Raw genomic sequence first — 14,767 nt, forward strand, 5'->3', positions numbered from 1 at the left:
AGAAATTATATCAATACGGAATTAGAGGAACAGCTTTAGAATGGTTAAGATCATATTTAAAGAATAGAACACAGCAGGTACGATTTAACAATGAATGGTCTACATTATAGGCCACAGAATATGGAGTACCACAGGGATCTGTATTAGGACCTTTGTTATTTATAATATATATAAACGATATAATTAAAGTCTGTCCGGAGGGATATAGTATAAAAATGTTTGCAGACGATACGCTAGTGTATGTGACTGGAAGGAATAGTGCGGAATTAGAAAGAAAAATGAATATGGCATTTGTTACAGTGGAAAGATGGATGAATACAAATAAGTTAAAAATGAACGCAGGGAAAACGAAATATATAATAGTTCGAAGTATAAGAAAAGAACTGAGAGGTAACATTACACTGAAATGTTTGGATGGAACGGAGATAGAGCGTGTGGAAAGAATGAGATATCTAGGCATAATTATTGACGATAGGTTAAGATTTAAGGACCACTGTGATTATATGCTAAAGAAAATAGGGAAAAAAGTGAGTTTTTTAAATAGAATAGGTAACTACATATCGGGATACACTAGATGTATTATATATAAGTCAATCATAGCACCTCACTTTGAGTATTGTGCGACGCTGTTAATTGATATGGGAGAAACACAAGTGAATGAATTGCAAAAAGCGCAAAACCGGACTCTGAGGGTCATATTGCAATGTGATAGATGTACCAAAGTGGAGAGTATGCTGCAAGCGCTGCAGTTTATGTCCATAAGACAGAGGCTGAATTATAATGTGTGTATATTTATCTTTAAGATTTTAAAGAATATGTTACCGGATCAATTAAGAAATAAGTTAACAATAGTGGGAAAAGAGAATGAAAGACAGAAACGGCAAGCTGGGGACATTGTAGTACAGTTTCGTAGAACAACGAGTGCACAGAAGAGTATGTTTTATGAGGGAGTGAAAATGTACAATGCCTTACCAGCTGAAATAAGACGAATCGAAGAACTGGAACCGTTTAAGCGAGAGTTAAAGGAGTATATTGTAATTAATGTAAATTAGACTTGTATTTTACAAATAGCTGAGAAAACTAATAAATATATATATATACGAGGGCGGTCCGATAAGTACTTAGCCTCACCGCCCGATGGTGCCAGTATCACAAGAGAGATTTACTATCGTGTAGTACATTCTCGTAGACGGCTACTGTCAAAATTTCAACCGAATCGGACTCGTAGTTTTGTTTTGACCGCGTGTGGGAGCGAGCGTGTCCACGGATTTTAGAAAAATGGAAAAAGAGCAATATCGGTCGGTGATTCGATTCTTGTTTTTGGAAGGGAAATCGCGCAGCGAAATCAAAGAGCGCTTGGATGCTGTGTACGGTGACTCTTCTCCTTCGATGGCGACCGTCAAAAATTGGTTTAACGAGTTTCAACGTGGTCGCACGTCGGTTTTTGATGAGCCACGCTCAGGTGCCCCGAAAATGGCTACCACGGAGGATAACGTGACAAAAATCCACGATCTCGTATTGGCAGACCGCCGATTGAAGGTGCGCGAGATAGCTGAAACAGTGGGCATCTCAAAAGACCGCGTGAGTCATATCCTGCATGAAATTTTGGGCATGAGAAAGCTGTCGGCGCGATGGGTGCCGCGTTTGCTCACTCCGGACAACAAGCGCAACCGTGAGACCATTTCAGAGCAGTGTTTGACGCTGTTTAAGCGCAATCCGAAGGAGTTTCTGCGTCGTTTCGTGACCGTCGACGAAACATGGATCCACTGGTACACACCAGAGACCAAGGAACAGTCGAAACAGTGGACTTCACCCGGCGAACGTGCTCCGAAGAAGGCGAAGACCGTCCTATCGGCCGGAAAGGTGATGGCCACAGTTTTCTGGGATTCACAAGGTGTGATCTACATCGACTACCTGGAGAAGGGCAAAACGGTCACAGGGCTCTACTATGCCGAATTATTGGGCCGATTCGACGCCGAATTGCAGAAAAAACGGCCCCATTTGGCGAAGAAAAAAGTGCTCTTCCACCATGACAACGCACCGGCTCACACCTCCGCCGTCGCCACGGCCAAATTGGTCGAATTGCACTACGAACTGCTGCCCCATCCACCGTATTCTCCAGATTTGGCCCCGTGCGACTTTTTTTTGTTTCCAAACTTGAAAAAGTCACTCGCCGGGCAGAAATTTGAGTCGAATGAGGAGGTCATCGCCGCGACGGAGGCCTACTTTGCAGACTTCGAGAAAACGTATTTTTCAGATGGGTTAAAGAAGTTGGAGCATCGCTGGGTCAAGTGTATCGAGCTAAAAGGAGACTATGTTGAGAAATAAATCGCCACTTTTCCAAAATTTTCGTTTTTCTTTTGTAGGCTAAGTACTTATCGGACCGCCCTCGTATATCTCTCTCTCTCTCTCCCTCTCTCTCTCTCTCTCTCTCTCCCTCTCTCTCCCTCTCTCTCTCCCTCTCTCTCCCTCTCTCTCCCTCCCTCTCACTCTCTCTTCCTCCCCCCCTTTCACTCTCTCCCACTCTCCCTCTCCCCCCCTCTTTCCCTCCCTCTCTCTCTCTCTCTCCCTCTCTCTCTCTCCCTCTCTTTCTCTCTCCCTCTCTCCCTCTCTCTCTCTCTCTTTTTCTCCCTCCCTCCCTCCCTCCCTCCCTCCCTCCCTCCCTCTCTCTCTCTCTCTCTCTCTCTCTCTCTCTCTCTCTCTCTCTCTCTCTCTCTCTCTCTCTCTCTCGTTATTTTATAATTCAATTTCAAATAACTTTTTTTTTTAATAAAATGCCTTTTAAGGTTACGTTTATTGATTTATCTGGATGTAAAATGTAAAATATAATAAATTCAATACATTTAATAAAATAATCTGATATAATTTCTATTTATTTTTTAAATATTATTTTTTAATATTAAATTTAATATAAAATTTTTTAATATTAAACGTTTATTATTGTTTTTAGCTTACCGTCATCACTAAGTGAACATCTTCTTTACAAAAATAATGTATGACATTTGTTGATGTTACAATTGCTTTTTAAAGGTTGGTTGCCTGAATTTATACTAACATGAACTTAGTAACTGTTAGGAAATAATGAGACGCGACGCATTTTTTCATTCGAGCTTTCTATTCGAGTTTTGCATCCAAGTTCGGTGTGTCCACGATCCGAGTTTTAGTAACGTTTTCTCGGATCGTGGACACAGGCCTTAAGCCCAACCCTATTCAACATCGTAATGGACCAGACAATCCAGGACGTAAATAAAGGCAAAGAGAGATATGGAATAGATAATCGTTCATTAAAGATACTATGTTATGCAGACGATTCAATATTAACGGCAGAAAACGAAGATGATCTACAACGCCTTCTACCCCGCCATTTCCTTATGGAAATTGGGTTTCGGTGAAATTAACTGAAACTTTGGAGAAATATTGTTCATGTGATGCTGATTAAAATTCAACATTGCCACAACCCCCAAAAATCAATCGTTTGATCTCTACGAGCCGTTCTTCTTAATTCCTGATACAGCGGCAACAGCATCATCAAGCTTATTGTGTAACTGAATATACTTAAATGAGTGCGTGTATGTGTATGTGTGTGTATGTATGTTGTGTGAATCTGTGTCGATAATGAACATATGCGCGAGTGCATTACACCATCCTTCGAAAAAAGACAAGAAATGCAAAATATTTTTATGAGAGCAGATTAAAAGTTCTGTTGTTTCAGTTCTAGAATATTCAATCTGTAGAGGCTGTGTGCAAAATGAAAAAAAACATTAATATATGTATGTGTGATGTGTGTATGTCTGTGTATTTGTATTTGTTCAAATGTAGTTTTAGTAAGAAAAACTTATGAAATACACCCAATTGTATGCTCACATTAGCACAGATCTATATGTCTTGGATATGCACACACATGTACTTAACAACAAAATTTTTAATTTGCTCTTATAAAATATTTTAATTTTTTGTTTTTTTCGAACGATGGTGTAATGCATTCGCGTATATGTTATTATCGATACAGATACACAACATACACACACACACACATGCAAACATACACGCACTTATTCAAGTATATTCAGTTGCACAATAAGCCTGATAATGCTGTTACTGCTGTATCAGATATTAAGAAGAACGTCTCATAGAGATCAAACGATTGATTTTTGGGGGTCGCGACAATGTTGACTTTTGATCAGCATCACATGAACAATATTTCTGCAAAGTTTCAGCTAATTTCACCGAAACCCAATTTCCATAAGGAAATGGCGGGGTCCTTTAAAACATCAGCTGAAAACTTAAACATGATAATATCCCACGAGAAAACAAAATCGATCTCTAAACTCAATCAGATGTAAACTGGTAGTTAACGACAAGATTATACAAGTCATGAAATTTAACTATCTTGGTGTGGAGATATCAAGCGACAGACGCTTAACTGAAGAAGTAAGAGAACAGGCCAATAAAGCATCAAGGATATCAAGATATCTCAGGGATATAATGTGGAGGAACAAATATATGAGGGAAGAACGTAAGGCCCGCATATACAAAACATGTGTCAGACCGGTGCTCACCTATACCAACAAAACAAGAGCGGAGACATCCAAGACAAAAGGAATGATGAGAGCAGTCAAGATGAGAACACTAAGAACCAAAGGAGTTACATTCAGAGATAGAATAAGAAGCGAGATCATAAGACAAGAGTTGGGTATCCAGGATGTAGTAAGATGGACAAGATCGCGGAGAAGATTCTGAAGAGATCATGTCGACAGGATGGACCCAGAACGACTGGCGAAATGGGCGAAAACACAAAAGCCAAAAACCATCAGGCCATTAGGCAGACCACTCAAACGCTGGTATGAAAGCTGGACGTCAACTTCACAAGAGGCTTGACAAAATTAGAAATAATAGGACACAGTTCTAGAAAAAGAGGAAGAAGAAGAAGAAGAAATTTTTATTAGGACATTAGTGTAATTTCTTTTATTTCATTAATTTTTCTTATATAAAAATCTATTCAAAATCGTTAAATCTCTTTGAAGGACATAAAATAAGATTATATTGTCCCAGACGAAATTTCGTATTTTCGAGAGATTTGTTTCATTGTTTCTTTCTATTATTATAATTATTCCATATACAATTTGTATATCTATAACAAATAAATTTTGTGTATAATATTTATATATTTTTTATAGAAATATAAATCTTAATTGCACCTGTTATATTGCAAAGACAATTATAACGCAAAAGCAGATCTTTAATTAACTAAGAAAAAATGTGGTTTTATAATGAATATGAATTTTTTTATAATTAATAATATGATTAATACTTTATAATTATCTATAATTTTATATTTGCTAAAGAGAAAGTAATATGTAATGAAACAAACAGGACATAAAAATATTCAATATTTTTCTGTTTTGAATAACTTTTTTGAAATGTATTATTATCACCGAATTCCACATCAATAGAAATTTAATTGTTGCATACACACACGCATACAACAAGGAAGACACGACAAGAAGCAGCTCAGTGTCAGGTTGTTCCTCCCTGATGAAGTGAGCTGAAATGTTCACGAAACATCGGAATCAAACAAAATGTCTACGCGGTTCAAATCCGAAAACCAATGCTAATGTTAATATAAACATTGTCTTGTGTTTAACGAACGTTTCCAATTTTTATTGTCAGTGTCCCCTCTCTTTCGTGCCTATGATCTAAAGAAATAAGAATTAAAAATGTATAAAGACTTATGTGCGGTGCTTTCAAAGAAAAAATGAAGATATTAATATACTGAATGAAAACAAAGGCAAAGGACGAAACTTGACCGAATTTAATTACTTTATTTTAAATACATACTTTGATATTTTTATCATATATAACTGATATTACGCATTTGTAACTTATGTAGAACGAACAAGCAACAAATGAGAATATATTTTTCATATTTCTAATAAATGTTTATACGAGCTGCTCAAATTTAATTATCTGCCCTTTACTCGTTGTTACATCAGTTCTATGAAAATGAGATATTTTTATTGATAAAAAGATTAAGTTTGAAATTTTCCGCACCGGGCAGAATTATCTTATTCGGAGAGCACTCGGCGATGTATGGAAAACATTATGTTATTGGCCAGTTTAGATCATCGTACCAGGCTCAAATTTTGTGAGCAATCTGATGAGCCAGAAAACATTATTAAGATAGATTTCTCTGATGTTGATCTACATTTGAATATACCTTTGGAAGGAGTTTTAAGCTTCATTAATAATGAAGATTTTGAAGACATTATTTCAAATCAAATTTGTTTGCTTAATTACGTGAATTACTTGAACACCTTAAATAGTTTGTGGAAAACATACGAGCAGAGATTTAGCTTATAAGTATTCTTCTTCTTCATTCTTTTTTATATTTTCGTTTATCACGAGAGGATCCAGATAAAATCTTTTCACGTTGACGTGTCCACGGATAACTCATCGATGTTGGCGTTGGCAGTTCTTCATCGTTCGCGGTATGTCTCGCAGGGTGCTTTCTACATTGGGGGCGTCTACAGAAAGAAGACTACATTAAATTTAATAGGGAGGATTTATTGGAGTTTTCAATATACATTTCGCATTATGAGAAACTTATGCTATGTGTTTGCAGACGAAAGCAACATTTGCTTATACGGCCAAATAGTCAATGTATCACTCCCACATGTCGTGTGATATGGAAACCACCACTATGAAAGAAATAAAAATTCTGCTGATAGATTCAAATATTCGTCAGAGTAACAGCGAACGAGCGAAACACAAATGGCAGAGCTGAAACATTCTTATCTTACTAATATAAAGTTCAATGCTATATCTATATTATATATATTTGATGGCATAGCACAAATAATGTATATTACGCTCGTTTAAAGAAATAATACTCTCAGAAATCCCAATTTACATCAATTTCAAGAGAGTTTATATGATATGTATATTAAGGTAAGGGGATACCTCAGCAAACGGCGAACTCCGACAAAATAGTAGCGCTCTCATTTTGGAATTAAAAATATCGGTAATTACCAACTAACTATCGAAGAATAATTATTGACATTTTGAATTCCATTTATCCCAGGTCAAACATATATTAGAAATCCATGTATACATTGCACATATGGAGTCACTTTTTACTACGTTTAATACTATTTTAGGTTTGAACTTAAATATGTACTGCTGTTTTTCGCTCTAGTAGATATACCTACAACGCATGCATACATATGCATGAATCGTAATACAAAATATACTTTTATATTAGATTTCTAATCTAGATTTAGAAGGTAACAGTGCTTTTTTCATGTACTTCAATCCCAGGGAACTTATTTTTATATTCGTACAAAATGAATATTTTTTTATATAAAGAACGTATTATGATGAGTGATGAGTTGACAGCTCGTCTACAATTCGAGACGCCGTATCGAGATAAAAGTAGATAAAAAAACTGTAATTTCATAATAATTTCTCATTTTTCATATGAAATCGGAGTTTCCTAAGATCATTGATGTATGTATTCCAATAGTAAAGAAACATCTTTAATTATGTCAAATTAATGCGACGAAAGATTAGAAGTACGAAAATAGTAACTTGTCGGTAAAACTAACAGTCGCGAGAGATCCCCTTAAACGTATCTTTTCTCCTTTTTTTTTTGCAAACTATAATATTTTTTATTATACACTCAGCCAAAAAAAGCTGTATACTTGAAAACTAGTAAAAGATTGTGAAAGTTCAAGAATTTATAACTCATTGTCAGCTAATAATTATGATATTGAAATGTTTAAAAAACAAAAATGAAACTTGAAGTCTGTAGTTTGAGAAAATTTTAGTGCCAATTACGTGGAATGATCAGTTTTGCAATGACAAATGACAGAGTGAGAACCTGTAAAACTGATAAATAAAAGGTCCACTTTCCTGAATTGCTCGGCGTGCATCAGTTGACGTAGCTTAATGAGATAAAAAGTACGTGAAAATTTAACTTTCTCTCTTTAAAATGCGCTTTGGCTGAACTCGATACGACAATTTTTCGCTGAGTTATCTCAATTTAAAGAAAATCGGTTTTTTAACGATAACTCATGATTTAAAATGTGTATCTACTACCTTTATCAATTCAAACCGTTGCAATTCTATTCAAGAATGTTGCATTGAATGCGGTGTGTAGCGAAGCGATGCAAATTGTGCCGGAAATGTCGCGTAAACAGAGTCCGAGAAGGATATTCGCGGAGTTTTCGCCGTACGAGTTCAGCATTACTTCCTCGGGAATATATCGGAGGGTATTCATGAGGATTTGCCCGCGTAAAAAAAAAAAAAGTCTCTGTCACACACACACACACACACACACACACACACACACACACACACACACACACACACACACACACACACACACACACGCACGCACGCACGCACGCACGCACGCACGCGTGAAAACCCTGCGAATATCCTACTCGGACTTTGCTTGCGCGAGATACCCGGCACGATTTGCATCGTTTCGGAACATCCCGCATTCAATGCAACATTCTTGAATAAAATTGCAACGATTCAAATTGATAAAGGTAGCAGATACACATTTTAAATCATAATTTGTCGTTGAAAAGCGACTTTTTTTAATTGAGATAACTCAGCGAAATATCATCGTATCGAGTTCCGCTAAAGCGTATTTTAAAGAGAAAAGTTCAAATTTTTACGTGCTTTTTATCCCATTGAGCTACGTCAACTTTACGCCGTGCAATTCAGGAAAGTGGACCTTTTATTCATCAATTTTGCAGGTTCACATTCTATCATTTGTCATTGCAAAACTGATCATTCCACGTAATCGGCACTAAAATTTTCTCAAACTACAGACGTCAAGCTTCATTTTCGTTTTTTGAACACCTCTACATCATAATTATTAGCTGCGTTATAAATTCTTGAACTTTCACAGTTTTTTACTACTTTTCAAGTGTACCACTTATTTTGACCGAGTGTATTATAACTTTATAATATTTTTGCCTGGCTGCGTTTTCAAAATTCTCCAAGTACATAATTATCCGCTATAAACTGTATCGTTTCATAACTAACATTTTTCATATATATATTTATAGTTTTAAGGTATATCTTTTTCGTTTTTATTTAACTCTTTGTGGACACACACGTTACTTTATTATATATTGTATTTTTTAGACTTGTGCTGCGTTGGCAAGATTTAACAGTTAATTATAATAAATATTATAATTATTATAATTATTTGCTAGAAGCTGTAACGTCTTATAACTAACATTTTTCATGTTTTGCAGATATTTATTCTGATAAATCGACTAGTACTGAATGATATTCGTTTGTCGAATCCGGGATTTGGTACCTTTGCTCGATTGCATACGATTACGGCTTCGTTATAGTTAAGCCTACAGGTTTTGCAGACTGATTTGTATACATTCTGCTACCATCGAGCATTACGGAAGAAGAAATCACGAGTCTTTCGACACACTTAGAGGGAGAGGGTTTCATTGTCATACCTACCTACAGCATCAATTGTGATGGAGTGAGAACTGATAATTGATTCTATTAAAATTATAACAATTGTTCAATATAGGGGAGACTGGCGTAAAACTGGTTACCTTAAGTAAAAAATGCTGCAATTTCTATATTAATTTTGCTTTCTCTTTCAAACTTTGCAAAATTGAAAAGACATTTTCTTCCTCTTTTTAGTGGAATGACAAATTATTTATTAGTTCAAATTTTTCTGCAGTCAAAAATTTTCTATACGCCCCAGTTCCTGGGGTAAAATGGTCCCCCAAAAATACTTTTGATACAGGTAATAGTTTTGATTAAATAATTATATTTATAATTCGAATTTAAGTAACAAAAATGTATTTTAAGCATTTTTTATCAAATAGTGCATATTAACTTAATGTTGCAAAAAAAATTAACAAAATATAGCACTGAAATTTTAATTGCGTTTTAACTTTGTTGTGATTTTATGCGAGAATGATTTCTAGGCATTTTTGTACTATATTTGCAACAAAAACGCAGAGTAATGCGTTTTTGTTGCAATTAAAAAATTTTTGGGACAGAATGATTTCTTAAAAAGGAACAAGGACCATTTTACCCCGACTGTTCCAATTTTATAAAAAAAAGGCTACTAAAAGACTGCCATCTTGTGGACTTTTTAAAATATAAATAACTCATTAAAATATATATAATAGTATGAAACTGTATCTTACTAGTATAATAACTTTATATAGAATCTCTCTTGATCACAGGACGTACAATGAAACAAAACAGGAAGTTTACCTTATATCAAATCTCTAAAAAATCGAATTTTTTAAAAATCTTATTGTTAAACATATTCAATCACTTCAACAAACGTTCACATGATGGCAGGACAGAGATAGAAGTAATATAAAATTCTACACGCAGATAACAACACTAATCGGAGAGATAAGTACAGGGTACCATTTTACCTCGGAGGACCATTATACACGGGTTTCCCCTACATATATTCTGTTGCTTAAATTTCGCGGTCCCTTAATGATTGTCGTATTAAATTATGAAATTAAAGGTGAGAAAAATTATTGAATATTTTTCTTGTAAAATATATTTAAAAAATATTAGTTTTTTTTGTATTCTACTTTATCCTACTTCAAAAATATAAGTGATAAAAATGTTACGCCAAGATCATGCGCTGCAATAAATATATCGAAGACTCTTTTGATTTGTAAATTAAAAGATATACAGGTTTTTCGATCTTATAAATCGCAATTTGTGATTGAAAAATGAGTCAAAAAGTTTTGAATTAAATTTCTTTCTGCAAAGCTTACAAAAAAGGAATTATCGAATAAAAATTATTTCTTAGTGTTCTTTATAAGGCGGACATATGTCTATGAACATTGCGCGGTTGATAAAGAATGTGTGTTATGTAAAATGTAGTACTCTGAAGGAAAATGATATTCATTTGTAATTCATTTCTTTATTCAATTCTTTAATTTAATAAAATAGAAATTTATGAAAGATTAAAAAAAGTATAAGTCATCATATATTTCAGAATAATTCTCTCCTGTTATTAAATCGAATTAAGCTTTAAACATAAATTCGACCATGATTTTTTAAATAATAAAAATAGCGTTTATAATTTTGGGACGTCAAGTAAAATTATATTATTAAATTAGACAATTATAATATGATTTATACAATTATATGATTATGTTAAGTAAAATAATTCAATATACGAGTACTTGTACGATATACAAGTACGTATAATAAACTGCATCAATAGATTTATATATTTTTTTATGTTTACCGTATATTATACACATGTACTTAGACGTGTATATATACATGCACATTTATATATTTATATATATATATATATATATATTTTTTTTTTTTTTTTTAAATTGCGACATAAAATTATAATAAATATTATTTGAAACGACAACAAGAGAAATGGCATATGATATTGAAAATAATATACATATATTATTATGTTTAAACATACATGTATATTGTAACTTCTTCCTAAAATATTGAAAAAGTTTGACATTGTAGTTTATATCTAAAGTCATGGCTTCAAAATAATGTTATTATATGTTCCGAGATGAAATCAGTCACAACTGACAATGAGACGCGAAAGTATACAGGAAATATAAACGCTTTCTTGTGTGTGTGTGATAACAAACGTTTCAAATTATTTTATTAATACTTTTTTTGTCTACGTTATCAAGATTTAATAAAGTTAAAAATATGTAAAGACTTATGAAAGATAAAGTCAGGACATTAATCTATTGATAAATGAAAACAAGCGCATATAACGAAAATCTGATAGAATGTAAGTACATTAATTGAAGTACTTAATTTGTATACATATTCATTTGATAACGTATAATCGACGAGTTATTTTTGTCATATAACTTATACACATTACGCATTTCTAACATTTACAGAACAAAAAGAAACGACAAATAATCTTTAGATCTTCACGTTACGAGAATATACTTTTTATGGTTCAAGTAAATGTTTATAAAAGCTCCGCTTTAATTATCTGTATTTAACTGTTCAACGTTACACCAGTTCTATTAAGAGGAGATATTTTTAATGATAAAAAGGATGATAAAGTTTAAAATTTCCGCACCGGGCAGAATCGTCTTATCCGGAGAGCACTCGGCGACGTATGGAAAACATTTTGTTGCGGCCGGCTTAGATCATCGTACCAAGCTCAATTTGTGGGAGCTACCTAATGAGTCAAGAAAGATTATTAAGATAGACTTTCCTAATGTCGATCTATTTTTTATTATACCTTTAGAAGTAGTTCTAAGCTTATTTTCTTATGATAAGTTTGAATATTTGCTTTCTAATCAAATCAATTTGCTTGAATAAGTGAAGCACTTGATCACCGTAAACGGTATGTGGACGACATACGAGCAGAGATTTAGCTTACAAATTTTCTTTTTCTTGCTTTATTCTATCGCTTACAAGGAGCATCTCGAGATAAAATCATTTCATGTGCGAGTGTTCACGGAATTACCCATCGGCGCTGGTCTTGGCAGTTCGACATCTTTTGCAGTATGTCTCGCAGCGTGCTTTCTTCATTGGAAGCGTCTACAGAATGGTAATCATATTGAATTTAATAATGATGAATTATTATTGATTGGAAGTTACACTGTATCCTGCGAGAAAACTATGCAAGACTATGTGTTTGCGTCGGTTGATAGCCACGTTTGCATATATGGGCAAATAAGTAAATATCAACATAACGATCACATAAAATATAATAAAGAGACCGTGAATATGAAAGGAATAAACATTCTTTTGATCGATTCAAATATTCGCCAGAGTAAGGCCGAACGAGCAAAACAAATGGCAGAGCTGAAACACTCTGTTAAGTTTGATTCTATATTAAATAAATTAGACAACGTAGCAGTAAAAATGTTCCGTAGGCTCAATTTAATAAATAATATCGGATGTCTCAATTTACGTGAAAGTCGAAGGCGTTTTTACAATAGATTACAGGTATCTTTTTGTTTTTATTAAACAGTGTTATTATTTTACCCCCCCCCCTCTCTCTCTCTTTCTCTGTGTGTGTGTTTTCTTTAATCTTGCTGCGTTGACGAGATTGTCTAGTACATAATTATCTGCTAGAAAATGTACCATTTTATAACTAACATTTTTTTATATTTTGCAGTCATGCATTCTGCGGAATCAACAATTGTTGAGTACATATAATTTGTCAGTTGAGGTATTTGATAATATTTGCTCGATTGCAGACAATTATGGATTCAGGGGAAAGCTTACAGGTTTTGGAGGCGGAATTGTGTACATTCTGCTTCCATCGAACATTACAGACAAAAAAATCACAAATATGTCGAGACACTTAAGGACAAAGGGTCTCGGTGTCAGAAGGACCAGCATCAATTGTGATGGAGTGAGAATTAATAATTAATTACATTAAAATTATCGCTATCATAAATAATTATATAATAAAAAATAACTAAATGTAAGAAAAATCTGACAAGATTATTAACTTATTTACTGTGATAGTTTATAGAAAGTAGGATCAAAACAATATACAATTTTGTTTAATGTAAATATTCTGTTGCTTAAGCTTAAAAGATAGCAATCTCTTAATGTCGTCGTATTGAATTATGAAATCAAAAGTGAGAAATCATTGAATGTTTTTCTTGTAAAATATATAAAAAAATATTAGTTTTTTTCGTATTCTATTTCATTCTACTTTGAAAATATAATTGATGATACTGTTGCGCTAAGATCATGCACTATAATAAATATGTAAAAGATTTTTTTACTTTGTAAATTAATTGATATACATAATGTTTCATAATTTAAATTATATAATGCAATTTGCGACTGAAAATGAGTCGAAAAGTTTTGAATAATATTTTTTCTGCGAAGCTTAAGAAAAGGAATTATGAAATAAAATATATAATCAGGATTTTTTATCAAATGGACATATCTGGATATATATGTATCTTTTTGTAAAAAAGAGAGCTAGTAAAGTGATTTTTATTTAAAAATTTTTCCTTTGTTAAGCATCCGGAAATAATATTTCAAAATTTCTAATTGTTTATTAAATAATAAAACGCTACATATTTCATAGATGCTAATTATGAAACACGTTGTATATCTGTGATTTATTATCATATGTTTTACTTTTGTGGAAATATGGAGACAAATTTAAATAAGTTATACATATCAAAAATAATATTTTTTAATATATTTTAGTACTATCAAAAACGAGTGGTATATGAAAAGATTAATTAATTATAATTTTATTTTATTATTATTTTATTTTTATAAACTCTCAAAAGGATTTGAATGTTCTTTTCACTTTTAATTTTATTATTCATTATTCAAAGTAACTTAAATAAAAAAACATAAAAAATAAAATATTTTTTGTTGAATTAACATAAGAAATATTGTATTACTGTTTGAAGAGATGACAACAAAGTTTTCTTTTGCGCTAATAATGCCTTTATGATATTGATTATATTGCTACGACGTATATTAATTACGACAATTGTTACAATTGGATTTGCACAATAGCTAGAGATTGTCCGAGGTAAAAAGATATTTATTTCTATTCCTGTTTTATGTCTTCAGTTTTATATACTAAAAAGATTTATCCATTCATAAAATAATTAAGGAAAAGAAATAAAATTATTTTGCTTCAGTACCCTCAAGCCAAAGTTCGTGATACATTAAGTTAATTATTAAGTCAAAATGAGCTCTCATAAATAAGATCTGTAAAATAACAATAATTGCTCTATATTCATCT

General features: G+C 32.9%; 1 protein-coding gene across 1 annotated transcript; it reads left to right on the top strand.

Annotated features, from left to right (window-relative positions):
• The first annotated feature begins 4,374 nt into the window (after positions 1-4,374).
• LOC145944309 (uncharacterized) lies at positions 4,375-4,740 on the top strand. Its single transcript, XM_083052578.1, has one exon. It carries the CDS (start codon positions 4,375-4,377, stop codon positions 4,738-4,740), a length of 366 nt encoding a protein of 121 aa, XP_082908704.1.
• The last annotated feature ends 10,027 nt before the right edge of the window (positions 4,741-14,767 follow it).

The sequence above is a fragment of the Prenolepis imparis genome, unplaced genomic scaffold (genome assembly GCF_030444845.1).
Source record: "Prenolepis imparis isolate NDT839.2.m4 unplaced genomic scaffold, iyPreImpa1.0 SCAF_13, whole genome shotgun sequence".
Classification (NCBI taxonomy): Eukaryota; Metazoa; Arthropoda; class Insecta; order Hymenoptera; family Formicidae; genus Prenolepis; species Prenolepis imparis.

What these genes read in the sequence shown, in the direction of transcription:
- LOC145944309 (XM_083052578.1), top strand. Translation starts at nt 4,375, where the DNA reads ATGAAATTTAACTATCTTGGTGTGGAGATATCAAGCGACAGACGCTTA.